Source organism: Gallus gallus, unplaced genomic scaffold (assembly GCF_016699485.2).
Source record: "Gallus gallus isolate bGalGal1 unplaced genomic scaffold, bGalGal1.mat.broiler.GRCg7b scaffold_46, whole genome shotgun sequence".
Lineage (NCBI taxonomy): Eukaryota > Metazoa > Chordata > Aves > Galliformes > Phasianidae > Gallus > Gallus gallus.
Window position 1 is genome coordinate 84335 of NW_024095998.1, and position 27758 is coordinate 112092.

The 27758-nt window shown below is 55.0% G+C and overlaps 4 protein-coding genes across 5 annotated transcripts in view; 3 read left to right on the forward strand and 1 right to left on the reverse strand.

Annotated features, from left to right (window-relative positions):
* The window catches only part of LOC121106500, a 90282-nt gene extending 83782 nt beyond the window's left edge, over positions 1 to 6500 (forward strand). The window contains exon 11 of the mRNA XM_040657144.1: positions 6407 to 6500. The gene's annotated coding sequence lies outside the window, so the exon portion shown is untranslated. The remainder of the gene's footprint in view (positions 1 to 6406) is intronic.
* On the reverse strand, positions 4239 to 26060 carry LOC107049408. The gene is made up of 7 exons (XM_040657156.2): positions 24497 to 26060; positions 23796 to 24011; positions 23347 to 23595; positions 23061 to 23146; positions 6347 to 6474; positions 4967 to 5078; positions 4239 to 4656 (listed from the first exon to the last, which is right to left on the reverse strand). The coding sequence occupies exons 3-7, from the start codon at positions 23413 to 23415 to the stop codon at positions 4239 to 4241; spliced, it is 813 nt and encodes a 270-aa protein (XP_040513090.1). The 5' UTR covers positions 23416 to 23595; positions 23796 to 24011; positions 24497 to 26060.
* LOC121108883 lies at positions 6856 to 8243 on the forward strand. Its single transcript, XM_040657151.1, has one exon. It carries the CDS (start codon positions 7084 to 7086, stop codon positions 7960 to 7962), a length of 879 nt encoding a protein of 292 aa, XP_040513085.1. The 5' UTR covers positions 6856 to 7083; the 3' UTR covers positions 7963 to 8243.
* On the forward strand, positions 11815 to 22345 carry LOC121108884. Of its 2 annotated transcripts, XR_005843524.2 has the most exons (7): positions 11815 to 11971; positions 13284 to 13406; positions 13750 to 13900; positions 14102 to 14350; positions 14551 to 14636; positions 15350 to 15455; positions 15763 to 22345. XR_005843524.2 is itself a non-coding variant. In XM_040657153.2 (4 exons), the coding sequence occupies exons 2-4, from the start codon at positions 14222 to 14224 to the stop codon at positions 16187 to 16189; spliced, it is 642 nt and encodes a 213-aa protein (XP_040513087.1). In that variant the 5' UTR covers positions 12555 to 13406; positions 14102 to 14221; the 3' UTR covers positions 16190 to 22345. The 2 variants fall into 2 exon arrangements, 1 of the variants encoding a protein (XP_040513087.1); XM_040657153.2 differs by lacking the exons at positions 11815 to 11971; positions 13750 to 13900; positions 15350 to 15455 and having other exon boundaries at positions 12555 to 13406.
* Positions 26061 to 27758: the final 1698 nt, after the last annotated feature.

Genomic DNA, 27758 nt, shown 5'->3' on the forward strand with positions numbered 1-27758 from the left:
GCGAGCCTTCATCATCACGACCTACCACGCACGCACAAGGCGGGGGAGGGACTGTTTGCTAATGGGCTCTCGGGACTGTAGTGAATATGCATCCAAATTCCTGTCAACTATTGATTATGTATTAGTTTGACCAATATCTATAGCGTGATTTCTTCGGACGGTGTGCAAGTTAGGTGGAGTGATCCCCCTTGCACCAGGGTGTACGCGCGTCACCAATAAACACATGCCTGCTCTATATCCTTATCGGCTATAGGGTCTGATTTCCACACGTCATCTGTGCCCCAGATTGGTCGGGCGTGGATAGTCCATTCCTGGGTGGCCCACAATGCAATCCAAAGAGTGAGCCCCCGGTACAAAGCCCAACTATCTGTGCAGATGTTCAGGACCCCATCACCGGGTTCCTTGGTTATAACCATCCACACGGCTCGCAGTTCTGCCCATTGGCTACTCTGCCCATCGCCCTCTTCACACCAGGTTGTTTCAGTGGATTGACGGTATGCTATCGCTGTCCACTTGCTCGGGTTGCCCTTGCTGGACCCATGTGTATAGCTGGCATCTTCAGGAATGAGATATTTCCCCTCCTGGATGGGACTCTTCTGTGGTGGAGCGACCAGTGTTTGTTTTGGTGCATCGCTGTGATACGTCACTGGGCCTAGGATCTTCGGGAGTTCTTCTTTCAGCGGTGATGAAGACAGACTGCTCCTCTGGCTCAGACAGGTGAGCCATCGTGCCACCGTTTGTGCTTGGGCCACCCCCATCTTAAGGGCTCAGATCTTTTTACGCACCCCTTAATTGGCAAAGTGGTCTTAACTATAATTTCAGCTGTTTGAGTTATTGTCTCGACCGCCTGTCGTGCAGGATAGGCAGTGAATAGCTGTTTTTCAATCATACTACATCTTTCTTCTTCTCCGTGCCAGACCTGAGACCAGAATCCAGTGGGGGTCCGAACACAACTCTGGCATTGCCACAGGCCCCAGCCAAAGCCATCCTGAGTGACATGAGCGTCCAACTCAGCAGGGAGGGTAGGATCAAATATACCCCATGCCTGGGTTTGTTTCACTGCCAGTTTTGCCTGTTGGAAAGCCTCGTGCTGCCTTCTCCTCCAGTCCCATTGTTGCCCCTTCTTCATGAGTCTGTGTAATGGCCTCAGCAGCTGCGCTGAATGAGCTATAATAAAGGAATGCCAATATCCCAGTATACCTAAGAAATGCTGCAGCTGCTTGGGTGCTGTAGGCTCTGGGAATGCCTGAACCTTACCTATGAGAGCACTGGGTGGTCTTCCATCTTTCCTGAGCAACCACCCCCCCCAGGAATTTTAGGGACAGGCCCGGACCTTGCACCTTCTGAGGATTTATAGCCCATCCTCTTTCTTGCAGATAGATAGATAGTGAATCTGCCGCTTACCCTACTGCCTCCAGTGAGACAGATGTCAACAGGAGATCATCTGTAGAATGAGAGAAGCAAACACGATTCGGTTTTTCCCAGCTAGCCAGGTCACGCGCTCCTAGATGATGACAATATGTTGGCGAATGCACGTACCCCTGTGGCAGGACCTGAAAGCTCCACTGCCTGCCTCCCCACACGAATGCAAAGTGGTCTTGCGATTCTTCAGCAATTGGAACACTGAAGAACGCATTTTCCAAGTCTAGGACACAGTGATAGGTTTTTATCTCCCTACTCAATGTGTCCATTAGGGAGGAAATATTGGGTACGGCCACGTGAAGAGGCAGCGTGCCCTCATTTAATTAATTCTCAGTAATCTACCGTCCTTCTCCCTGTTCCATCTGATTTTCTCTTTGGCCACACGGGGGATTTCTGTGGGCTATGTGCAGGTCTTATAATGCCCACTTTTTCTACTTCCTGCACCGTTCTTGAGATTTCATCTTGCCCCCCTGGGAGTCTATACTGCCTCACGTTAGTAATCCGGCGTGGTTCCGGCAGGTGAATGGGCTCACGCTTCGCATGGCCTCTCAGTGTTGCCTGCACTGCGCGGACACTAATGCACCTCTGTCAAAGTCTGAACTCTCCCACAGTTGTGTGGAGAGCCAGAGCCTGAGCCCATAAAATGTCTATGCCCAAGATGTACTCTGGGACTGGGGCAACAGACACTTCATACTCGCGGGGGAGGAGATGCCCAACCCCCACTTGCAACCACGCCTGGGTCACTGGAATGGTCCGTCCCTCAAAGCCACCGATCATCACTCTATCCCCGCTGAATTCAGTCGGGTCGCTATAAATACCTGGTGTTTCCGCACCTGTGTCTCCCAACACCATAACCCTTTGTGTGTCCTTCCAGGACCAAAAACTTGTCAGCTCAGCATAGGGCCTCCAGTCCCACCTTTTCCCTTTTATTGGGAACCAGGAAATCTTCCAAGTTCCATGCTGTGGTTGGTAGTTGGTCAATAGCTCTCACCCCAGAGTGGTTTCTTTGGGGTGACTCTGAAATTTTTGATTTTCCTTCAACTGCCTCCATAGCTGGAGGAGGACATGATTGGGCTGGCGATAAATTTTCACCAATTGAACCCCAGCCTGGATTGAGTCGTTAAACATTTGCCTTTGGGATGCCCGTATGGCTCTCAACTGAGGAGTGCGTGGGGTGGGTCTCCTGGTTTTAGTTACCTCTGTCCCTTCCAACATTCGGGTATTGCAGCTGGTCTGCAGGCGCTCTGTCTCCCCTAGATCAGCCACCAATTGGGTGGCCCGTTGGATAACGGCCTCTGAGGTAACATAGGGGTTCAGTATGGCTACCACTGTGCCATACCGGTGGGGAGGAGCTCACTGTAATACGAGGTCCCTCAAGATGACTCAAACATACCAGAAGACTCCAGGTATGAAGAAAGAAGTTCCACCAGAGAGGGACCTCCAGAAAGAGATCCTTCCCCAGCAGCATTCAGTCCTTAACTGGGGCCTGAGAGAAGCGCAGCCAGGCTCCATCCGTTGTAGTCACACAGCTGAATTGCCTTCACCTGTCCTCCCACAGCTGACTGGGTCTTTTCCCCAGGTAATCAACCAGCAGCTCAGGATGGGACTCAACAGATCCCACACAGCCACTAAGAAGATCAGAGGGCTGGAGCACCTCTTCTACGAAGAAAGAATGTGGGAACTGGGGTTGCTTAGCTTGGAGAAGGCTCTAAGGAGGCCTCACTGTGGCCTTTCAATAGTTGAAGGGAGCGTATGAAGAGGCGGGGGTACGAGTGTAACGAGGGGGGGTAGTGATAGGACATGCGGGAATGGTCTTAAACTGAGACAGGGGAGGTCTAGGTGAGATATTTGGAGGAAGTTTTTTCCCCCAGAGGGTGGTGAGGCACTGGAACAGGTTGCCCCTGGAGGTTGTGGATGCCCCAGCCCTGGAGGCATTCAAGGCCAGGCTGCATGTGGCACAGGGCACTTTGGTCTAGTGGTTGTCGACCCTGCACATAGCAGGGGGGTGGAAACTACATGGTCATTGTGCTCCTTTTCAACCCACACCATTCTATGATTCTGTGATTCTTTATAGGCCGCAATCTTCCAATTGGAAAGGGCCTCCAGAGACCGCTGGTATCCTCTGAGAGCTCTGAGCTGCCGCAACAATTGGAAGCTGACTTCATTTTTGGTCATCCCCTGCAGCAGAAAAGCTCTGACAGACAAGACAACCGTGATGCTGGATTTCCTTTGGCTTCAAGTAAAGCACTGTGAGATGTTCTGATGACCTCCCACAATTCTTTCCCCCTCCACCGGCACAAGAGCTGGTGTGAAAAGACGCAATGACACTGTCACAGGCATTCTGGAGATTTCTACAGGATAGGCCCATGGTAAGGCTTTATTGTCAGCTTTTTCTCCTCTACATTTCACTCTAGATCTCGTTGTATGGGCCTGGAGAAGAGGAGGCTGTGTGGTGCACTACATTGCAGCCTTCCAGTATACATGAAGGGAGCCTCCAAACAGGAGGACCGTCGAACCCTTTACAGTGGTAGGTGATGGCAGAAGTAAGGGGAAGTGGTTTTGAGTAGAGAAATCCTTAAGATTGGATGTCAGGGAGAAGTTCTTTCCAGAGCCAGTGGTGAGATGCTGGAAGCGGATGCCCATGAGAGCCTTGTGGGCGCCGCGTCCCTAGGCAGTGTTCAAGGGCAGGTTGTTTGGGGCCCTGGGCAGCCTGGTCTACTGTTAGGTATGATGCAGATGGGATTGACGCATCAGTTTTGCAGCCTCGAGTGGAGCTCTGTCAGTCCCTGGGCGCCCCATGCCCGCATCAGCGTGGGTTAGCGGGTGGCCTTCCTGCGGGGTGGGGCTTTGGTGTTTGGAGGCTGACGCTGCGGAGACTGTGTTACTTGGTTTATCGGTGGCAGCACTCCCGCTCTGTCGGCGGAGGACTCTGCAGGCTGGCTGGCCTCACTCTGAGATGCTGCTGCAGCCACCTCCTCAGGTTCTTTGTGCACTGGCCTGCTCTTCTTAGCCCTCTGCCTGAGAAGTTGCACTGAGTCGCAGTGCAGCAGTGGTAGCCTGGATTCTTGGCCTTGGAACGTTTCCGCTTCCAGGTCTTCCTCACGGAAGCTCACGCGTTTTGTTCCCAGCGCTCGGCCCCGGTCTTCTTGGCCTTTGGTTCCTGCCTGGCCCTGCAGCTGGCAGGTCAGCGGCTGCTTTTGGGCTTCAGGCACTGCGCAGATCGCTGGCAGCAGACTGGAAGGACAGAGCAGGAGGGGTTCGCCTGAGTGGGTGATGGCTTTGGGGCCTGCATCCTGCAAGCCGGAGCCAGGACCCTTGGCTGCAACGCAGCCTTCCCCACAGACAGCTCACCGGCAGCCCCGTGGCTCTCCCCCAGTGGGATCCAGAGAGGGGCCAGCCCTGTGAGCTGGGGGGCTCCTGGCGTCCCCAGCCCAGCACTGTTGGGCAGCCACAAACAGGGCCTCTCTGGGGCTAAGGGGATGGGCTCTCGTTGGGTCAGTAAATCACCCCCATGCACATGCCAAGCCAGAGCCTCCAGCCTCACCTGAATGTAGAGCTGTCCTTCCGCAGCAAGCTCCTTATCTTTCTGAATTCTCCTGCATCTACGCTTGCCGAGCTCAAGCGTTTGATGAAGGTTGGCGTGCCAGCAAATCTCACTGGAATGGGGAAGGCAGAGGAGACTCCCCGTAAACCCTTGGGCTCACTCACTCACAAGGGGTGCTCAGGCCTGTTCCCCGAACATCCGAGAGGGCCGCTCCGCTCTACCGACTGCTGACCTCTGCGCTTCCCTCGGACCCTCCCTGAAACCATCTCTGGCCCCACTCCTCCTCTCTGCCATCTTGGGACTCTCCTTTTGGGGACTGCACTAGTGACGTTGGCTTTGGGAAAGCGGGGCCGGGTGGTGATGATGAGCTGACAGGGTGACTTTTGGGGACCGTGTCCTTCCAGTGGGGGAGGGCAGGGCCTAAGATGCCGACGTCCTCCTGCCATAGCCAGGGATGGGGGCACGTCACAGCCAGCGCCTTAGTTTTGGAGAGGCCAGCAATTGCTTGTGGGAAGAGGCCTGTGCTGAGCTGGCATTGAAGGTTTGACACTAGTCCAGGCAACGCTACAGGCTTGGGGCAGAGTGGCTTGAAGACTGTGTAGAAGAAATGGAGCTGGGGGTGTTGATTGCCGCTAGACTGAACGTGAGCCAGCAGTGTGCCCAGGTGGCCAATGAAGGCCAATGGCATCCTGGCTTGTATCAGAAATAGTGTGGCCAGCAGGAACAGGGATGGAATTCTCCCCCTGTACTCAGCACTGGTGAGGCCGCACCTGGAGTACTGCGTCCAGTTTTGGGCCCCTCACTGTAAGAAAGACATCGAGGCCCTGGAGCGTGTCCAGAGGAGGGCAACAAAGCTGGTGAGGGATCTGGAGCACAGGCCTTATGAGGAGCGGCTGAAGGAGCTGGGATTGTGCAGCCTAGAGAAGAGGAGGCTCAGGGGAGACGTTATTGCTCTCTATAAGTAGCTGAAAGGAGGTTGTAGTGAGCTGGGGCTCAGCCTCTCCTCTCGTGTGCCTAGTGCTAGGACTAGAGGGAATGGCTTCAAGCTGCACCAGGGAAGATTCAGGCTGGACGTTAGGAAGTACTACTTCCCTGAAAGGGAGGTCAGGCACAGGAATGGGCTGCCCAGAGAGGTGGTGGAGTCACCGAGCCTGGTGGTGTTCTAAGAGCGTTTGGATGATGTGTTGAGGGACATGGTTTAGCAAGAACCATTGGTGAAGGGCAAATGGTTGGACGGGATGATCCTGTGGGTCTTTTCCAACCTTAGCGATTCTATGATTCTATGATTCTAAGTCAGAGCCCTTGGCCGATGGTCAGCAAGGGATTTCCCATCTCAAGTGTGTGGCCCGTGGCACGGAAAGGAGCTGGAAGCTGCTTTACCTTTCTTGCCCTCTTGGACGAGAGGTGGCAAAGCCTCTTCTTTCTTTGGTTTCCCCTCAGCAGGGACGCTTCCTGAGGACTTGCGGTATATGCCGGGTGGTGGTTTGGGCACAAACTCCATTTGAAACCTGTACACGAGGAGAAGACAGTGAGCTGTTGGGACGCAGCACTCCACTAATGGCTGTTGCTCTCTCTGATTGCCTGCGGACAGGCACGTTTTCATTCTGCATTAAGGCAGGCTGGTTTCTAAAGGCTGTAGCAGGGTCAGTTGGGATAGGACCAGGGGAAATTGTTTCAACCGGAAAGAGGGAAGATTTCCAATTGGATATAAGGAAGATGTTTTGGAAAAATGCGAGGGACGCAGTTGATGATACGGTTGGTTTTTCCGCAGTGCTTTCCTAGAACTGCTTCTTGTGGGCCATCAGCCAGAAACGGCCCATGTTTGCATGGACTCCTGCCACGGGGAGGTTTGCCTATGAGAACGGAGGCGGTGGCCCTGTTTGCCCTGTCCGTGAAGCCAGGAAAGGTTTAATCCCCCACCTACCCTACCTGGCAGGGACTCCCTGCGGGGCTTGAGGTGGTGCGTGGCTATCAGGTTTGCAGACAGGTGAAACACCGGCCACTGCAGAGTCACAGTCCCGTCCTCACTCCTGATGTCTTTGTTGATGGTGTCAAAGGTGCCAAAGGTGGCAATCCAGACCCCCTGCAAGTGAAGAGGAAGGAAGGGCGCAAGGGTTATGGGCCGGCTGGAGGAAGAGCCCATGTGGTGGTCCAACGCAGGGGCGCAGCTCAGGAGCCCTCTCGCGCTGTTCAGAGGCACAAGCCAGGGCATCGGGAATGGCTTTGGGAAGGGGCTGCACAGTCCTCTCCTTCCCCTGGCCCTCCCACATGCAGCACAGCAGTCAGGGCAGAAGCAGCCTGGTGGGATCCAGAGGCTTGCCACGATTGGCCTCAGCCCTGAGATAGGACACCGCCCAGCACAGGTGATCCCGCAGGATGTGCAGGAAGCCCACGGCATGCCCAGTAGAGACATGTGGGGTGATTTCCTGCTTTCTGTGGAGGGGAAGACCGAGAGGAATTCTCGTCTGAGCCGGGCAGGGAGAAGAGGAAGCCGCCAGCCAACCCACCTTCTGCACCAGGAGGTGCTCTTGTACGTAGTCGGCCACCGCATCCCAGACGGCAACTCGCTCTGGAGGGCAAAGAAAAGCAGGTCACACTCTGCATCTGCCGCTTCCCGGCACCGCTACCGCTGCCAGGCGGGAGTGAGGTGGCAGATGGGAAGTGTCGTCTCCATCCTGAGCTTGGCTGCAGCACCACTGCTGTGGTGGCTCTGGACCCATGTACCTTGGGTGTCGGTGCATGTGTGTCTGGAGGCACACCGCGCTGCGGGGCCATCCTTGCAGAAGCTCATCCTGTTCCGCCTCGTGCCGGCGGGTTGCTCCTTGTTGGCGCCAGCCATGCCGGAGCTCATCCCTTCAGACGCGTCTGCTCTCTGCCAGATGCTCCTTCAGGATGCAGGACCCACCAGCGTGCACCGCCTTCGTACCCCTCCCGGGTGGCCGTGTCACAAACGTCGCCACGGTGACAGCGTGGGCAGTGCTGGCCGCAGCCCATGATGACGCTGGCACCAGCAGCCTGCTGCCCGCCCCGGGTGGGAGTGCTGGCTCCTCTCTGTTTCCTCTCTCTTCCTTTCTGTGCTCTCCATGTTATGTTACTTGTTTTCCTTTAGTAGCCGTTGCCTGAATTGATGTTCAAGTAGTTGACACAGAAGCAACGACTGTTCCAAAGGCCTCTACCCGTCTTGTTGAAGACCAGTTGGCAGAAGGTTTCTTTGTTTTGCCTGGAAGTTTTTTCATGGATTCTTTGTTAGAGCAGTCACTAAATTACCTGACATTGATCCTCTGTGTCGTCGTTGTGACTGCGTCGCTCCCGCAACCGTAGCGGGCAGGGAGTGCTTTGTTTGGGGGATCCCAGGGATTTGCTTTTGTCACAGGCTTTGAAGGGGAAGGGGGGACCTGTGGGGTCCTATGGGGTCCTACGGGGGGTATGGGATCCTATGGGGTGCTCTAGGTTTCTAGAGGGTTTTATGGGGAGAGGGGGGAGAAGGTATTTGCTGGGGTTGTGTTGGGCCCCATGGGGGGGATGGGATGTCATGAGGTCCTATGGGGTCCTATAGATTCCTCCTGGGGGCACGGGCATGGGATTTTATGGTGTCTTATGAGGTCCTGGTTTTGTAGGAATGTGATCCAGTGGGGTCCTTGAGAGTTCTAGGGGGCGGGGTTAAAAATCATCGCGTCCAAACATGGCCTACCCATAGCAGCCCAACTCTAACAGCCCTCCGCTCAAGCACGTCCCTGAGCAGCGCATGCAGACGGTTTTGAAACACATCCGAGGAAGTGTGACTCAACCACCTCCCTGGGGAGAAATATCCTTCAGGCCATGTGGGGTTCTATGGGGGAATGGTACCTTTGTGGAGTCTGTGGGGTCCTTTGAGTAGTATGGGGGAGGGATGGGAACATACGGAGTCCTCTAGGGGAAAGCATGGGGAAGGTATGTGTTCCTATGGGGACCTCTAGGGTTCTATGGTGGCCTATGGTGTGGTGGGAGGGGAGAATGCGACTCTGTGCTGTGCTATGTTGTCCTATGGTGGGTATGGGGTTCTGTGGGGTCCTATGGTGTCGTATGGGAGGGGATGGGACTCTCTGGGGGTCCTATAGGGTTCTATGCATGGGGGGATGGGAACCTATGGAGTCGTACAGGGCCCCATGTGGAAGGTATGGGTTCCCAAGAGATCCTATGGGGGCTGGGCTCTCATGAAGTCTATGGGGTCCTATAGGCTCCTTTTTTGGGAGGGAGATAGGGGATTTGATGGTGTCTTATTGGGTCGGATGGGGTGCAAGTGTTGGGAAGATGGGATCCTATGGGGTCCTCTAGGGTTCCTGGGGGTGGGGTGATATGGGGTAGTCTGTGGTAGAATGGGATCTTATAAGGGTCTTTGGGTTCCGGAAAATAGCCCATGTTCCTGTCCAAACCTGGAAAGCCCTAGACTCGGACCTCTTTGCCTGGCTCCCAGGTGGCCCATGGGTCAAAGGTATCCCATTTGATCTAGAGTGTGCTGTTGCAACTCTTCTGTTTGATTCCCTGTCTGATTCCATGCTTTATTCAACGGATACAAGGTGGTGTATCCTCCGTGTATTTTCTATCCACTTCAACTGATGATGGACAAGTCCAGCAGATCAGGGCAACCTTTGCAACCAAGCTCAACAAATCCTTTGTAGCAATTGTGTAACATTTAACTCCCCCTTAGGCCCTCCCCTTCTTTCCACTTCTGCTTCCTCTTTTATTTTTCTCTTTCTTTTTCTTTTCTGTTGCTAACCACCATGGAGGGTCACTTACGCTTCAATTTCAAGCAGCCTTTGAGCCACGGGGTGGTGTATGAATGCTGCTTTGTTTTCTGGCTCAAAGCTTGCTTCCTGAGGTATGTCTTGTGATAAGACTCTAGGAGATGAGAGGTGGGTGTTGCCGTGTGGCAATCAGCGTCACTGTGCGGACACTTTTCCATTGGAAAGCATTTCTTTGGAGCTGTTTGCCTTGGGCCCAAGAGTGAAGGGAGTGCTCAGGTCCGCTGTGTGGACTGTTTGCTGGCGGAAGACCTGTCCTGTGACCAAAGAAGTCCTGTTTGCTCTGGGAGATTGCAGGATGATACCATTGTATCCTGTGAAGACGAGCTACAAGTTGGTGTCTCCATACTGCCTCTTATCTGCTGGCAAGGCCGGGGAGATGGGCACCAAAGGCGTTCCTGCTGGGACCCAAAAGCCACAAGCTGTCACTCCAGACAGAGCTGACTCAACCACTTGGGACTTAGAAATAAGTCTGTCCCGTCGTCGTCGTCATCGCCGTGGTCACCGTCCTCATCTATGGAACAACGCCCAACGGCCCACCTCTCCTGAGGATCAACAACTGAATCAGGAACCACGCCGGACCCATGGTGGTGTCCATCTCCCTCTTGCTTCCTAGAGAGACTCCTTGCTCCCATTTCCTATCTTTTCTGCTGCCCTTCTTCCCTTCCTCATCACCCTAGTTTGTACCTATCAAGACTCCTTGCTTCTATTTCCTATCTTTTCCATCGCTTTCCTTCCCTTCCCCATTACCCCGATCCGTACTAGTGTCCGTCCTCCCCTTCCCCATCTCCCTTATTGAGATTTGTAATAAACTGGTCGGACCACCATTTCAACCGCTGTTTCTTAATCTCATGCCGGGTATACGTATATCAAAGAACCTCCTCTCCCTCCTATGTGTTGGAGTGAGACAAGAGCTTATGGGTCAGAGTAAAAGCGAAGGCCAGTAAGCCTGACATGATCATGGGAGTCTGCTACAGGCCAGCCAAGCGGGATGAAGAGGTGGACAAGACACTGCCTAGACAGCTGGGTGAGGTCTCAAGGTCTCTCCCCCTTGTGGGGACCTGTGGGGGACTTCTACCTCCCAGACATCTGCTGGATTTATGATAGAGCTGACAGGGAACAGTCCCGCAGGTTCCCAGGGTGTGTGGGAGATCACTTCCTGACGCGGCTGGTGAAGGAGCCAACGAGGGGAAGCAAAATCCTGGAGCTGCTGTTTGTTAACAGAGAAGGTCTTGTGGGGGACGTAAAGGTTGGATGCCGTCTGGGGCAAAGTGATCACAAGATGCGAGATTTCTCGATCCTTGTTGAAGCACGGCGGGGAGTCAGCAGAAGTGCCAGCAGGTCGGGCTTGGTGTCTTCTCACAGCTGATGGGTGACAGGACGAGGGGAAATGGCCTCAAGTTGCACCAGAGTAAGTTGAGGTTGGATATCAGGACTTTATGGAGGGTCTTTACGGAAAGGCTGTTTAAGCCCTGGAATGGGCTGCCCAGGGAGGTAGTTGAGTCCCTTCCCCTGGATGTGTTTAACAGCCGTCTGGATGTGGTGCTCAGGGACACGACTGAGCGGAGGGCTGTTGCAGTTGGGGTAGGATGGTGAGGTTGCGGTTGGACTCGATGATCTTGCAGGTCTTTTCCAACCCGAAGAATTCTATGATTCTATGATGCAGATCCATTCCAAGTCCATCCCACACCGAGTCCATCCCATATCTTTCCCATTTCCTGTATCCATCCCACACGGTATATCCCGTCCCCAGATCCCCATATCCCTACTCCAAATCCCATTCCCCGTCCCTCATCCCAACCCCAGCTCCCACTGTCAATCCCACTCCCTCATCCCTCTTCCCAATCGCACATCCCTAAAGCCAATCCCATCGCCCATCCCCTACAGCCATAGGCTGTCCCCCGAGGCCCCTCCTCCCTCGCCGCCGCTCGGCCCCGCCCCCGGCCTCTCATTGCTCAGCAGCTGTTCCGGCCCGGCCCGGCCCGGCCTCTCATTGCTCAGCGGCAGCGCCGCCGGCTCCGATTGGCTGAGGCGCAGCGCGCGGGAGCGGCCGTTGGCCGCTGGCTCGGGCCCGCCCGGCTCTCCCCTCAGCCGGCGCCGCTCCCTACCCGGGCGGCCCCGCACGGCCCCGCCGCTGCAGCCGCTGTGCGCCGGAGCTGTCCGGGCAGCCCCGAGCCGGAAGTGCGGCACGACGGGAGCGGTGCTGAGGACAGCGGCGCCGGAGGTGTGCGGGAGAACGGCTCCGGGACGGGGCCAGGGAGCGGAACCGTGCGCGGCCCTCCCCTCGGCCGTGGGAGAATATGCGGCTCTCGGGAGGGATGTGGGCTAATGGGGGCCTTTAGGGCTGTGCGGGTCTGATGGGAGGATCCGGGGCTCTAGGGGGCTGTGGTGAGGCTATAAGGAGGCTGTGGGGGCCATGGGAGCATCTAGGGAGATACGTGAGTGTAGGGCGTGTCTGGGGGCTGTGGGCCTATAGGAAGGGAGGTGTGGGGAGGCTTGAGGGAGGATGTGGGGCTCTAGAAAGCTGTGGGGCACTAAGGAAGGGGTCTAAGTTGGCTGTGGGGGGGGTGTTTGGGAAGTGCTGTTGAATCATGTCCTGAAGCTCTGATTGCCCACCTGAGGCCAGCCCTGAGTGAGCCGTGGGAGCCCAGGTGAAGGCAATCCAGCTGTGTGAGTGGAAGGGCTGGAGCCAGGCTGCAGCTCTCCTAGAGCCTGCTGAAGGGCTGACTGCCCCTGGGGAAGGATCTCTTTCTGGAGATGGCTCCTCTGGGAGTTTTTTCTGCGAGCCCGGGACACGGGTGAGCCTTTTCATTCATTTCCAGCTCTCCCTTTCCAACGTGATCATCTTTCTAGCTGTGCGATCTGTGGGCACCGGCGTAAGCGCAGCGCTGTGTATCTCTGTTGCTCATCCAGGGGGATATAGGAGACTGGGGCTGGTTGGCTCTAGTGGGGACAGAATCCTAGAATATGTCAATCTCTCCTCGTTTGGTTTCTGTTAGGACGGGGGGAAGGGGAGCGGCGTGAAGCTGCGTGCATTCCCTGCTGCGGGGCTGTGCTGGCAGCGGTGCGGTTGGTTTGTTTTTTTCTGCTTGGGAGGGTGGGAAGGAGCTCAGCAGGCCTGGCTCGGGGCCTGCTGGCCCTAAGGAGACCTGTCTGGGCCCAGCCTTTCATGCTTTGGTCAGTTTGGCAATGGCAGTGTGTATCTGTGTGGGGAAAGGAGTGTGTGTAGCAATGGTGGTACTTGATGGTACAATGGTGGAGGAAGACACGGTTTGTCTTTTTCACTGTTGTATGGAGACACTCAGGTGAGAAAGCGTTGTGCTTTATGGCACAGTTTCCTTGGGCAAAGGCTGCTTTGGCAGCAGAGGTTTGCTGCCAGGAGGCATGAAAGCAGTGAAGCAAATGCTGCCGTGCACTGGGCCCGGAGACATCAGCTCCCAGCACGTCCCTGGCGGTGGATGTGTGCACGCTCTGTGTCTGTCAGTGATTGCTCCAAAGGCTTTGTAGTCAGCTGTGCGTGGCTGTTTTCTTTTTAGGGCGTGGGAACAGAGGGCAACTCGCTGATGGGAGTGATGGTGTCCTGCTCGGAAGTGGATGTGCTGGGTGGCAGAAGAGGATTCGTGGCCGAGTGTGGAAAATCTCTCTGCTCCTTCCTGAAGGTAAGTTTTCCAAAGTGAGACACACGCAGCTGCATTTGCAGGGTGCCATGAAGGTGTCTTGAAGCTCCGATTGCGACAGATCCACCAGAGGTCCGTCCTGTTATAACTCAGGAAACAAAGAAAGAAAGTATGGCCACCATGAGTGCCCATCCTGCCCTGAGGCAGAGGCTATACGCTGGTGTCCAATAATACCAATGAAAACCACTCTATAATAGATTGGTTGATGTCGGCAGGCCGTATGGTCTGGCCAAATGAATGCAATATACCTCTACATGCAGGGATGTGGACTGTCAAAATGGTATCCGAGAAGTAGGTGTAAGGGAAGCCTCTACTTTCTAAATAGTCTGGATTGCCACCTTCAGCTCCTTTGACACCATCTCCAAAGACATCAGGACTGAGGAGGGGACCGTGACTCTGCAGTGGCCGGTGTTTCACCTCTCTGCAAACCTGATAGCCACGCACCACCTCAAGAACCCGCAGGGAGTCCCTACCCGGTAGGAAGGGGAAGTTAAACTTTCCTGGCTTCACGGGCAGGGCAAACAGGGCCACCGCCTCCGTTCTCAAAAGTAAACCTCCCCCTGGCAGGAGTCCATGCAAACATGGGGCCGTTCTGGCTGATGGCCACAGGAAGCAGTTCTAGGGAAGCACTATGGAAAACCAGTTGTATAATGAACTGCTTTCCTCGCTTTTTTCAGCCCATAGGACGGTGGAGCCGCTGAAATACAGTGAGGTGGCCGCAGCTGCCTCTGTGACCTGGCAGAGAGCACAGATGTGCATCCAAAGCACCGTGTCCCTGATCTCCGGCTGCCTGAAGAATGGCGAGAACGTTGCCATTGTCCTTAAGGGCATCGGGGTGCTCCACATTGACCTTTCAAATGAAATTCTACCGCGACTTCCTCGAGAAGCTGTCAGGCAAAGAGAAATTCAGAAGAGCTCTTCTCAAGGTGAGCTGTAGGTTTCTGCGTGGCCCGGGCAGTCCCGTGACCCTTGCTGTGCCCGCGCACGGCCCACAAGGACCTGGCCAGCTGCTCGGGCCGTGCAAGTGCTGCGGGGCCGTCAGCTCTCCCTGCCTTGGGCTCCTTGTGTCCCCAGGCCCTCAGCCGTCACAAGGATGTTTCACATCCTCCCTGTTCCTCCCCTGCAGGCCCCCTGGCTGCTGGACATGGTGGCGTCCCGAGCGGCACCGGTGGCCTCCCTGGCGCTCTCTGGCTGCCTTGTCGTCTTTCCCGAGTGAGTATGTTGGTGGCTGCAGCTGCTGCTTGCTGCAGCTGCCCAGCTCTCATTCCGTAGTGTTTGTTCCTTGTGTCCATGGCTGTCCCAGTCCTGCCTACGAGGATATGGCATAGAATCATCAAATCGTTTGAGCTGGAAGGAATCCTGAAAGGGCACCTACTCCCACTCCCCTGCAGGGAGCAGGGACAGCTACCACCAGCTTTCAGTTCCTTTCCATGGCACGGGCCACCAACTTGAGATTGGAAATCCCTTGCTGACCATCGGCCAAGGGCTCTGACTTGTGTCAGAGCTTCACGCCAGCTCAGCACGGCCTCTTCCCACAAGCAATTGCTGGCCTCTCCAAAACTAAGGCGCTGGCTGTGACGTGCCCCCATCCCTGGCTATGGCAGGAGCACGTCAGGGTCTTAGGCTCTGCCCTCCCCCAGTATAAGGACATGGTCCCCAAAATTCACCCTGTCAGCTCAACATCCCCACCCGGCTCCACTTTCCCAAAGCCAAAGTCAATAATGCCGTCCCAAAAGAGAGTCCCTAGGAAGCAGAGAGGAGGAGTGGGGCCAGCGATGGTTTCAGGGAGAGTCCGAGGGCGGCGCAGATGTCAGCAGTGTGGGGAGCAGAGCAGCCCTCGCGCATGTTCTGGGAACAGGCCTGAGCGCCCCTTGTGAGTAAGCCCAAGGGTATACGGAGAGTCTCCTCTGCCTTCCCTATTGCAGTGAGATTTGCCGGCACACCAACCTTCATCAAATTCTTGAGCAAGGATAGATGGAGGAGAATTCAGAAGGATAAGGAACCTATTGCGAAGGATAGCTCTACGTCCAGGTGAAGCTAGAGGCTCTGGCTTGGCATGTGCATGGGGGTGATTTACTGACCCAACGAGAGCCCATCCCCTAAGCCCAGAGAGTCCCTGTTTGTGGCTGCCCAACAGTGCTGGGCCGGGGACTCCAGGAGCCCCCCAGCTCACAGGGCTGGCCCCTCTCTGGATCCCACGGGGGAGAGCCACGGGGCTGCCGGTGAGCTGTCTGTGGGGAAGGCTGCGTTGCAGCCAAGGGTCCTGGCTCCGGCTTGCAGGATGCGGCCCCAAAGCCATCACCCACTCAGGCGGACCCCTCCCGCTCTGTCCTTCCAGTCTGCTGCCAGCGATATGCGCAGTGCCTGAAGCCCAAAAGCAGCCGCTGACCTGCCAGCTGCAGGGCCAGGCAGGAACCAAAGGCCAAGAAGACCGGGGCCGAGCGCTGGGAACAAAACGCGTGAGCTTCCGTGAGGAAGACCTGGAAGCGGAAACGTTCCAAGGCCAAGAATCCAGGCTACCACTGCTGCACTGCGACTCAGTGCAACTTCTCAGGCAGAGGGCTAAGAAGACCAGGCCAGTGCACAAAGAACCTGAGGAGGTGGCTGCAGCAGCATCTCAGAGTGAGGCCAGCCAGCCTGCAGAGTCCTCCGCCGACAGAGCGGGAGTGCTGCCACCGATAAACCAAGTAACACAGTCTCCGCAGCGTCAGCCTCCAAACACCAAAGCCCCACCCCGCAGGAAGGCCACCCGCTACCCACGCTGATGCGGGCATGGGGCGCCCAGGACTGACAGAGCTCCACTCGAGGCTGCAAAACTGATGCGTCAATCCCATCTGCATCATACCTAACAGTAGACCAGGCTGCCCAGGGCCCCAAACAACCTGGCCTTGAACACTGCCAGGGACGCGGCGCCCACAAGCTCTCTGGGCATCCGCTTCCAGCATCTCACCACTGGCTCTGGAAAGAACTTCTCCCTGACATCCAATCTGAAGGATTTCTCTACTCAAAACCACTTCCCCTTCTTCTGCCATCACCTACCACTGTAAAGGTTCGACTGCCCTCCTGTTTGGAGGCTCCCTTTGTATACTGGAAGGCTGCAATGAAGTCACCACACCGCCTCCTCTTCTCCAGGCCCATCAACGAGATCTAGAGTGAAATGTAGAGGGGAAAAAGCTGTCAATAAAGCCTTACCATCGGCCTATTCTGTAGAAATCTCCAGAATGCCTGTGACAGTGTCATTGCGTCTTTTCACACCAACTCTTGTGCCGGTGGAGGGGGAAAGAATTGTGGGAGGGCATCAGAACATCTCACAGTGCTTTACTTGAAGCCAAAGGAAATCCAGCATCACGGTTGTCTTGTCTGTCAGAGCTTTTCCGCTGCAGGGGATGACCAAAAATGAAGTCAGCTTCCAATTGTTGCGGCAGCTCAGAGCTCTCAGAGGATACCAGCGGTCTCTGGAGGCCCTTTCCAACTGGAAGATTGCGGCCTATAAAGAATCACAGAATCATAGAATGGCGTGGGTTGAAAAGGACCACAATGACCATCTAGTTTCCACCTCCCTCTGCTATGTGCAGGGTCGACAACCACTAGACCAAAGTGCCCTGTGCCACATGCAGCCTGGCCTTGAATGCCTCCAGGGCTGGGGCATCCACAACCTCCAGGGGCAACCTGTTCCAGTGCCTCACCACCCTCTGGGGGAAAAACTTCCTCCAAATATCTCACCTAGACCTCCCCTGTCTCACTTTAAGACCATTCCCGCATGTCCTATCACTACCCCCCCTCGTTACACTCGTACCCCCGCCTCTTTATACGCTCCCTTCAACTATTGAAAGGCCACAGTGAGGCCTCCTTAGAGCCTTCTCCAAGCTAAGCAATCCCAGTTCCCACATTCTTTCTTCGTAGAAGAGGTGCTCCAGCCCTCTGATCTTCTTTAGTGGCTGTATGGGAACTGTTGAGTCCCATCCTGAAGCGCTGGTTGATTACCTGGGGAAAAGACCCAGTCAGCTGTGGGAGGACAGGTGAAGGCAATTCAGCTGTGTGACCACAACGGGTGGAGCCTGGCTGCGCTTCTCTCAGGCCCCAGTTAAGGACTGAATGCCGCTGGGGAAGGATCTCTTTCTGGAGGCCCCTCTCTGGTGGAACTTCTTTCTTCATACCTGGAGTCTTCTGGTATGTTTGAGTCATCTTTTTCCCTTCCCTTATAGCTCCTCTCTATCCTGCTGATCTTTCCGTTGTTACACCCCTGGTAAGGCACTTTTTTCCATCATATTTATCTGCCCAATTGCTACATTTGGCAAGCCAGGCAGGTACTTATTTATGACGGATTCTCTTAGAAACATGAACTCAGAAGACAAAGGAAGTCCAAGACAGAGCAGCAGGTTGGTCCCCTGCGCAGACCTCACTACATGTAACTGCACACCCGTACACAGCTGTCGAGCTCATGGATTTGTTACAACGATTTAAGCCAAGACCACGAGAGACCATACCAGCTTGGCTGTTGAGGTTCTGGGACAGGGGAGCGGAAGTGTTGTAATGAATGGGCCTGAAATTTCTCACATCCGGCTCTCAGACAAACGCTCTATGCCGCTGTGATACATAATGATGAAAACCATTCTCTAATTCAATGGCTGATGGCAGCAGGTAGACTCACATGGCCAACAAATGTGATGTTCCCATAAATACGGCTCTATGGACCTCAGCATGAGCCTATTCACCTGCCGGGACCACTCCGGATTACTAACGTGAGGCAGTATAGACTCCCAGGGGGGCAAGATGAAATCTCAAGAACGGTGCAGGAAGTAGAAAAAGTGGGCATTATAAGACCTGCACATAGCCCACAGAAATCCCCCGTGCGGCCAGTGAGAAAGTCAGATGGAACATGGAGAAGGACGGTGGATTACAGAGAATTAATTAAATGAGGACACGCTGCCTCTTCACGTGGCCGTTCCCAATATTTCCTCCCTAATGGACACATTGAGTAGGGAGATGAAAACCTATCACTGTGTCCTAGACTTGGAAAACGCGTTCTTCAGTATTCCAATTGCTGAGGAATCGCAAGACCACTTTGCATTTGTGTGGGGAGACAGGCAGTGGACCTTTCAGGTCCTGCCACAGGGGTACGTGCATTCGCCAACATATTGTCATCATCCAGGAGCGCGTGACCTGGCTAGCTGGGAAAAACCGAATCGTGTTTGCTTCTCTCATTCTACAGATGATCTCCTGTTGACATCTGTCTCACTGGAGGCAGTAGGGTAGGCGGCAGATTCACTATCTATCTATGTGCAAGAAAGAGGATGGGCTATAAATCCTTAGAAGGTGCAAGGTCCGGGCCTGTCCCTAAAATTCCTTGGGGGGGGTTTTGGTCAGGAAAGATGGAAGACCACCCAGTGCTCTCATAGGTAAGGTTCAGGCATTCCCAGAGCCTACAGCACCCAAGCAGCTGCAGCAGTTCTTAGGTATACTGGGATATTGGCATTCCTTTATTATAGCTCATTTAGCGCAGCTGCTGAGGCCATTACACAGACTCATGAAGAAGGGGCAACAATGGGACTGGAGGAGAAGGGAGGACGAGGCTTTCCAACGGGCAAAACTGGCAGTGAAACAAGCCCAGGCATGGGGTATATTTGATCCTACCCTCCCTGCTGAGTTGGACGCTCATGTCACTCAGGATGGCTTTGGCTGGGGCCTGTGGCAATGCCAGAGTTGTGTTTGGACCCCCATTGGATTCTGGTCTCAGGTCTGGCACGGAGCAGAAGAAAGATGTAGTATGATTGAAAAACAGTTATTGGCTGCCTACTCTGCACGGCAGGCGGTCGAGACAATAACTCAAACAGCTGAAATTATAGTTAAGGCCACTTTGCCAATTAAGGGGTGCGTAAGAAGATCTGAGCCCTTAAGATGGGGGTGGCCCAAGCACAAACGGTGGCACGATGGCTCACCTGTCTGAGCCAGAGGAGCAGTCTGTCTTCATCACCGCTGAAAGAAGAATTCCCGAAGATCCTAGGCCCAGTGACGTATCACAGCGATGCACCAAAACAAACACTGGTCGCTCCACCACAGAAGAGTCCCATCCAGGAGGGGAAATATCTCATTCCTGAAGATGCCAGCTATACACATGGGTCTAGCAAGGGCAACCCGAGCAAGTGGACAGCGATAGCATACCGTCAATCCACTGAAACAACCTGGTGTGAAGAGGGCGATGGGCAGAGTAGCCAATGGGCAGAACTGCGAGCCGTGTGGATGGTTATAACCAAGGAACCCGGTGATGGGGTCCTGAACATCTGCACAGATAGTTGGGCTTTGTACCGGGGGCTCACTCTTTGGATTGCACAGTGGGCCACCCAGGAATGGACTATCCACGCCCGACCAATCTGGGGCACAGATGACGTGTGGAAATCAGACCCTATAGCCGATAAGGATATAGAGCAGGCATGTGTTTATTGGTGACGCGCGTACACCCTGGTGCAAGGGGGATCACTCCACCTAACTTGCACACCGTCCGAAGAAATCACGCTATAGATATTGGTCAAACTAATACATAATCAATAGTTGACAGGAATTTGGATACATATTCACTACAGTCCCGAGAGCCCATTAGCAAACAGTCCCTGCCCCGCCTTGCGCGTGCGTGGTAGGTCGTGATGATGAAGGCTCGCAGTCTTCCTCGCTGCAAACTTCTGACCCTGAAGGGGGGGCATCCCCAGAACCGGTTCCAGCTTGCACTTCAGACATCAGAACATAAGATGGACCTGCACCAAACACCCGCACGCATCCAGTAACACCACCGAGCACTGGCCCATGAGAGGACCTGAACTTCAACCGCAAACCAATCATCAATACTCTTAGATTGTGTCAACCTGCAGAGCCACAGGCAACGGTATAAGCGTCGTGGTGTGCTGGATCTCTGTATTAGGGAAGGCTTACCCTCCAGCTGACTCCATCATTGGTTCACGCTGTAAAGAGATGGAGAATGGGATTTCCTGACTTCCTGGTAAAGCCTGCAGCTGATGCGGCAGCTCAGACCTGGGGCAGTCCCCAGGTCGCAGCTCCTGAAGCTTCCATTGCCATTTTGCTCAGTGATACACGCTCTACAGACAGCGCCTGCCAAACCCATTCTCAGGTCACTCAATGGGGGAGAACCGTTGTTCTCTCCCACCTGCAAAGAACTGTCTGAGCCTTGTACGTTGCTGCCTTGTTAAGTGTCATCTACTCCAGTTTTCCTTGGGCAAACTGCACCAAAACAATTAGTCCAGGAGAATTATCCACAGCTGCTTGGAACGATGCAAAACAATCACTCCCTCTCTTTCTACAAGGAATAATCCAAGCCCGGAGCAGACAAACTCAATCAATTACATATTTCCATCCTCTTTTGCTGGTACCCATGTCTCAGGACAGTAGCACTGCTGAGTTAGGCTCTGCCTTGCTCTCTTGAATTCCCTGTTCCCTTATGGCCCTAGCTCAACAGCCTAGCAGCCTCTGTTTCTCACCGGCTGCACTCACAGCCTGTCCTTTCCCCTTCCCCCTCCTCCAAACTCATTCAGATCTTTCCCACTTGGCTGCAAGGGCCAGCTTGCATCTGGCATCTCTAGCAAGGGGCGTTCCTTTCTCCCGAGGTCATGAGAATGGTCCTTCAGATGGAGAAAGTGCCGAGGATGGAAAAAGGGGTTGGGAAAATGGCCCTGAGGGAGTCCTGCTCCCAGGTGCATGGTGGGCTGATTACACAGCCACACTGTGAAGCCCTCCATACTCATTCCCATGAAAGAGCACTGGGGATACACAAATCACCACCATACCACTCTGTCAGACGTTTGCTTTATTTTTCTCTAGAGCTTTCCATATGCTTAGAAAACAAGAAGGATTTCTGTACAGATAGAAAGCCGAGGCTGATGGGAATCCGTGACCCCGGTGGTTGCTTCAGGTCAGGGCACCGAGAGGAAGGCAGCAACTCCTATTCCTCTCTTCATCCCTTGCCTACTCCCATACCAGCAGAAGAGTTTTGCTCCTAAGCATCTCCAGAGGAAAGAGATCGCGGATGGGCCCCCACTGTCCCTCTTCCGTGCATTTTCCGGCGGAGGACTCCTCAGGCTAGCTGGCCTCACCCTGAGATGATGATGCTGCCATCTCCTCAGGTTCTTTCTGCCTGCTCTTCTCAGTCCTCTGCCTGACAAGTTTGACAGAGTCGCAAGCCACAAGTGGCAGCCTGGATGGGTGGCCTTGGGACTCCATGGACAGGCTGGAATGAGCCCTTGAGGAAGATCTTGAATCTTTGATGAAAGCTGTTGTCTGCCTCAAGGTAACCTGAGGGAGCGAGGCCTTGGCTTTCAGAACTTCAGCAGTGCACCCACACGATGGGCTTCTACCGCTTCTCGTTCTTCCTCATGGAAGCAAATGCGTTTGGTTTCCAGCGCTCGGCCCCGGTCTTCTTGGCCTTTGCTTCCTGCCTGGCCCTGCAGCTGGCAGGTCAGCGGCTGCCTTCGGGCTTCAGGCACTCCGCAGATCGCTGGCAGCAGACTGGAAGGACAGAGCGGGAGGGGTCCGCCTGAGTGGGTGATGGCTTTGGGGCCGCATCCTGCAAGCCGGAGCCAGGACCCTTGGCTGCAACACAGCCTTCCCCACAGACAGCTCACCGGCAGCCCCGTGGCTCTCCCCCGTGGGATCCAGAGAGGGGCCAGCCCTGTGAGCTGGGGGGCTCCTGGCGTCCCCAGCCCAGCACTGTTGGGCAGCCACAAACAGGGACCCTCTGGGCTTAGGGGATGGGCTCTCGTTGGGTCAGTAAATCACCCCCATGCACATGCCAAGCCAGAGCCTCCAGCCTCACCTGAATGTAGAGCTGTCCTTCCGCAGCAAGCTCCTTATCTTTCTGAATTCTCCTGCATCTATCCTTGCTCAAGCAGTTGATGAAGGATTGTGCCGGCAAATCTCACTGCAATGGGGAAGGCAGAGGAGACACCCCATAAACCCTTGGGCTCACTCACAAGGGGCGCTCACGCCTGTTCCCAGAACATGCGCGAGGGCTGCTCTGCTCCCCACACTGCTGACATCTGCGCTTCCCTCGGACCCTCCCTGAAACCATCTCTGGCCCCACTCCTCCTCTCTGCTGTCTTGGGACTCTCTTTTGGGACTGCACTAGTGACGTTGGCTTTGGGAAAGCGGGGCCGGGTGATGATGATGAGCTGACAGGGTGACTTTTTGGGACCATATCCTTCCATTGTAGGAGGGCAGGGCCTAAGATGCCGACGTCCTCCTGCCATAGCCAGGGATGGGGGCACGTCACAGCCAGCGCCTTAGTTTTGGAGAGGCCAGCAATTGCTTGTGGGAAGAGGCCGTGCTGAGCTGGCGTGAAGCTCTGACACAAGTCAGAGCCCTTGGCTGATGGTCAGCAAGGGATTTCCTATCTCAAGTTGGTGGCCCGTGCCATGGAAAGGAACTGGAAGCTGGCGGTAGCTGTCCCTGCTCCCTGCAGGGGAGTGGGAGTAGGTGCCCTTTCAGGATTCCTTCCAGCTCAAACGATTTGATGATTCTATGCCATATGCTCGTGGGCAGGACTGGGACAGCCATGGACACAAGGAACAAATGCTACGGAATGAGAGCTGGGCAGCTGCAGCAAGCAGCAGCTGCAGCCACCAACATACTCACTCGGGAAAGACGACAAGGCAGCCAGAGAGCGCCAGGGAGGCCACCGGTGCCGCTCGGGACGCCACCATGTCCAGCAGCCAGGGGGCCTGCAGGGGAGGAACAGGGAGGATGTGAAACATCCTTGTGACGGCTGAGGCCCTGGGGACACGAGGAGCCCAAGGCAGGGAGAGCTGACGGCCCCGCAGCACTTGCACGGCCCGAGCAACTGGCCAGGTCCTTGTGGGCTGTGCGCGGGCACAGCAAGGGTCACGGGACTGCCTGGGCCACACAGAAACCTACAGCTCACCTTGAGAAGAGCTCTTCTGAATTTCTCTTTGCCTGACAGCTTCTCGAGGAAGTCGCGGTAGAATTTCATTTGAAGGGTCAATGTGGAGCACCCCGATGCCCTTTAGGACAATGGCAACGTTCTCGCCATTCTTCAGACAGCCTGAGATCAGGGACACGGTGCTTTGGATGCACATCTTTGCTCTCTGCCAGGTCACAGAGGCAGCTGTGGCCACCTTGCTGTATTTCAGCGGCTCCACCTTCCTATGGGCTGAAAAATGCGAGGAAAGCAGTTCATTATACAACTGGTTTTCCATAGTGCTTCCCTAGAATTGCTTCTTGTGGCCATCAGCCAGAACGGCCTATGTTTGCATGGACTCCTGCCAGGGGGAGGTTTACTTTTGAGAACGGAGGCGGTGGCCCTGTTTGCCCTGCCCGTGAAGCCAGCAAAGTTTAATTTCTCCTTCCTACCGGGTAGGGACTCCCTGCGGGTTCTTGAGGTGGTGCGTGGCTATCAGGTTTGCAGAGAGGTGAAACACCGGCCACTGCAGAGTCACGGTCCCCTCCTCAGTCCTGATGTCTTTGGAGATGGTGTCAAAGGAGCTGAAGGTGGCAATCCAGACTATTTAGAAAGTAGAGGCTTCCTTTACACCTACTTCTCGGATATCATTTTGACAGTCCACATCCCTGCATGTAGAGGTATATTGCATTCATTTGGCCAGACCATACGGCCTGCCGACATCAACGAATCTATTATAGAGTGGTTTTCATTGGTATTATTGGACACCAGCGTATAGCCTCTGCCTCAGGGCAGGATGGGCACTCATGGTGGCCAACTTGGATATCTTTGGGCCATTCACCATAACACTTTCTGCCCCAGAGTCCCACAGTCTCAATAACCAAGCTGGCACACTTTCTCTCGGCTTTTGCCTGAATCGTTGGACTAAATCCATCAATTCTGTTGCCATGTATGGCTGGGCTGTCATGTGCAAACCAGTCTGGGCAGGGGGCCACTGATCAGGAGGCTCCCCTACTGGTCTATCCTGTACTTTCTTTGTTTCCTGAGTTATAACAGAACGGACCTCTGGTGGATCTGTCGCAATCGGAGCTTCAAGACACCTTCAAGGCACCCTGCAAATGCAGCTGCGTGTGTCTCACTTTGAAAAACTTACCTTCAGGAAGGAGCAGAGAGATTTTCCACACTCGGCCACGAATCCTCTTCTGCCACCCAGCACATCCACTTCCGAGCAGGACACCATCACTCCCATCAGCGAGTTGCCCTCTGTCCCCACGCCCTAAAAAGAAAACAGCCACGCACAGCTGACTACAAAGCCTTTGGAGCAATCACTGACAGACACAGAGCGTGCACACATCCACCGCCAGGGACGTGCTGGGAGCTGATGTCTCCGGGCCCACTGCACAGCAGCATTTGCTTCAGTGCTTTCATGCCTCCTGGCACCAAGCTTCTGCTGCCAAAGAAGCCTTTGCCCAAGGAAACTGTGCCATAAAGCACAACGCTTTCTCACCTGAGTGTCTCCATACGACAGTGAAAAAGACAAACCGTGTCTTCCTCCACCATTGTACCATCAAGTACCACCATTGCTACACACACTCCTTTCCCCACACAGATACACACTGCCATTGCCAAACTGACCAAAGCATGAAAGGCTGGGCCCAGACAGGTCTCCTTAGGGCCAGCAGGCCCCGAGCCAGGCCTGCTGAGCTCCTTCCCACCCTCCCAAGCAGAAAAAAACAAACCAACCGCACCGCTGCCAGCACAGCCGCGCAGCAGGGAATGCACGCAGCTTCACGCCGCTCCCCTTCCCCCCGTCCTAACAGAAACCAAACGAGGAGAGATTGACATATTCTAGGATTCTGTCCCCACTAGAGCCAACCAGCCCCAGTCTCCTATATCCCCCTGGATGAGCAACAGAGATACACAGCGCTGCGCTTAGGCCGGTGCCCACAGATCGCACAGCTAGAAAGATGATCACGTTGGAAAGGGAGAGCTGGAAATACATGAAGAAAAAACTCCCAGAGGAGCCATCTCCAGAAAGAGATCCTTCCCCAGGGGCAGTCAGCCCCTCAGCAGGCTCTAGGAGAGCTGCAGCCTGGCTCCAGCCCTTCCACTCACACAGCTGGATTGCCTTCACCTGGGCTCCCACGGCTCACTCAGGGCTGGCCTCAAGTGGGCAATCAGAGCTTCAGGACATGATTCAACAGCACTTCCCAAACACCCCCCCACAGCAAATTTAGACCCCTTCCTTAGTGCCACACAGCTTTCTAGAGCCCCACATCCTCCCTCAAGCCTCCCCACACCTCCCTTCCTATAGGCCCACAGCCCCCAGACACGCCCTACACTCACGTATCTCCCTAGATGCTCCCATGGCCCCCACAGCCTCCTTATAGCCTCACCACAGCCCCCTAGAGCCCCGGATCCTCCCATCAGACCCGCACAGCCCTAAAGGCCCCCATTAGCCCACATCCCTCCCGAGAGCCGCATATTCTCCCACGGCCGAGGGGAGGGCCGCGCACGGTTCCGCTCCCTGGCCCCGTCCCGGAGCCGTTCTCCCGCACACCTCCGGCGCCGCTGTCCTCAGCACCGCTCCCGTCGTGCCGCACTTCCGGCTCGGGGCTGCCCGGACAGCTCCGGCGCACAGCGGCTGCAGCGGCGGGGCCGTGCGGGGCCGCCCGGGTAGGGAGCGGCGCCGGCTGAGGGGAGAGCCGGGCGGGCCCGAGCCAGCGGCCAACGGCCGCTCCCGCGCGCTGCGCCTCAGCCAATCGGAGCCGGCGGCGCTGCCGCTGAGCAATGAGAGGCCGGGCCGGGCCGGGCCGGAACAGCTGCTGAGCAATGAGAGGCCGGGGGCGGGGCCGAGCGGCGGCGAGGGAGGAGGGGCCTCGGGGGACAGCCTATGGCTGTAGGGGATGGGCGATGGGATTGGCTTTAGGGATGTGCGATTGGGAAGAGGGATGAGGGAGTGGGATTGACAGTGGGAGCTGGGGTTGGGATGAGGGACGGGGAATGGGATTTGGAGTAGGGATATGGGGATCTGGGGATGGGGGATATACCACGTGGGATTGGGACATTGGCTAGGGATTGGCTAGTGTCTTGTCCACCTCTTCATCCCGCTTGGCTGGCCTGTAGCAGACTCCCATGATCATGTCAGGCTTACTGGCCTTCGCTTTTACTCTGACCCATAAGCTCTTGTCTCGCTCCAACGCATAGGATGGAGAGGAGGTTCTTTGATATACGTATACCCGGCATGAGATTAAGAAACAGCGGTTGAAATGGTGGTCCGACCAGTTTATTACAAATCTCAAGAAGGGAGATGGGGAAGGGGAGGACGGACACTAGTACGGATCGGGGTAATGGGCAAGGGAAGGAAAGCGATGGAAAAGATAGGAAATAGAAGCAAGGAGTCTTGATAGGTACAAACTAGGGTGATGGGGAAGGGAAGAAGGGCAGCAGAAAAGATAGGAAATGGGAGCAAGGAGTCTCTCTAGGAAGCAAGACGGAGATGGACACCACCATGGGTCCGGCGTGGTTCCTGATTCAGTTGTTGATCCTCAGGAGAGGTGGGCCATTGGGCGTTGTTCCGTAGATGAGGACGGTGACCGCAGCGATGACGACGACGACGGGACAGACTTATTTCTAAGTCCCAAGTGGTTGAGTCAGCTCTGTCTGGAGTGACAGCTTGTGGCTTTTGGGTCCCAGCAGGAACGCCTTTGGTGCCCATCTCCCCGGCCTTGCCAGCAGATAAGAGGCAGTATGGAGACACCAACTTGTAGCTCGTCTTCACAGGATACAATGGTATCATCCTGCAATTTCCCAGAGCAAACAGGACTTCTTTGGTCACAGGACAGGTCTTGCGCCAGCAAACAGTCCACAAAGCGGACCTGAGCACTCCCTTCACTCTTGGGCCCAAGGCAAACAGCTCCAAAGAAATGCTTTCCAATGGAAAAGTGTCCGCACAGTGACGCTGATTGCCACACGGCAACACCCACCTCTCATCTCCTAGAGTCTTCTCACAAGACATACCTCAGGAAGCAAGCTTTGAGCCAGAAAATAAAGCAGCATACAACACCTTTTATAAGTAGAATAAAGCATGGAATCAGACAGGGAATCAAACAGAAGAGTTGCAACAGCACACTCTAGATCAAATGGGATACCTTTGACACATGGGCCACCTGGGAGCCAGGCAAAGAGGTCCGAGTCTAGGGCTTTCCAGGTTTGGACAGGAACATGGGCTATTTTCCGGACCCCAAAGACCCTTATAAGATCCCATTCTACCACAGACTACCCCATATCACCCCACCCCCAGGAACCCTAGAGGACCCCATAGGATCCCATCTTCCCAACACTTGCACCCCATCAGACCCAATAAGACACCATCAAATCCCCTATCTCCCTCCCAAAAAAGGAGCCTATAGGAC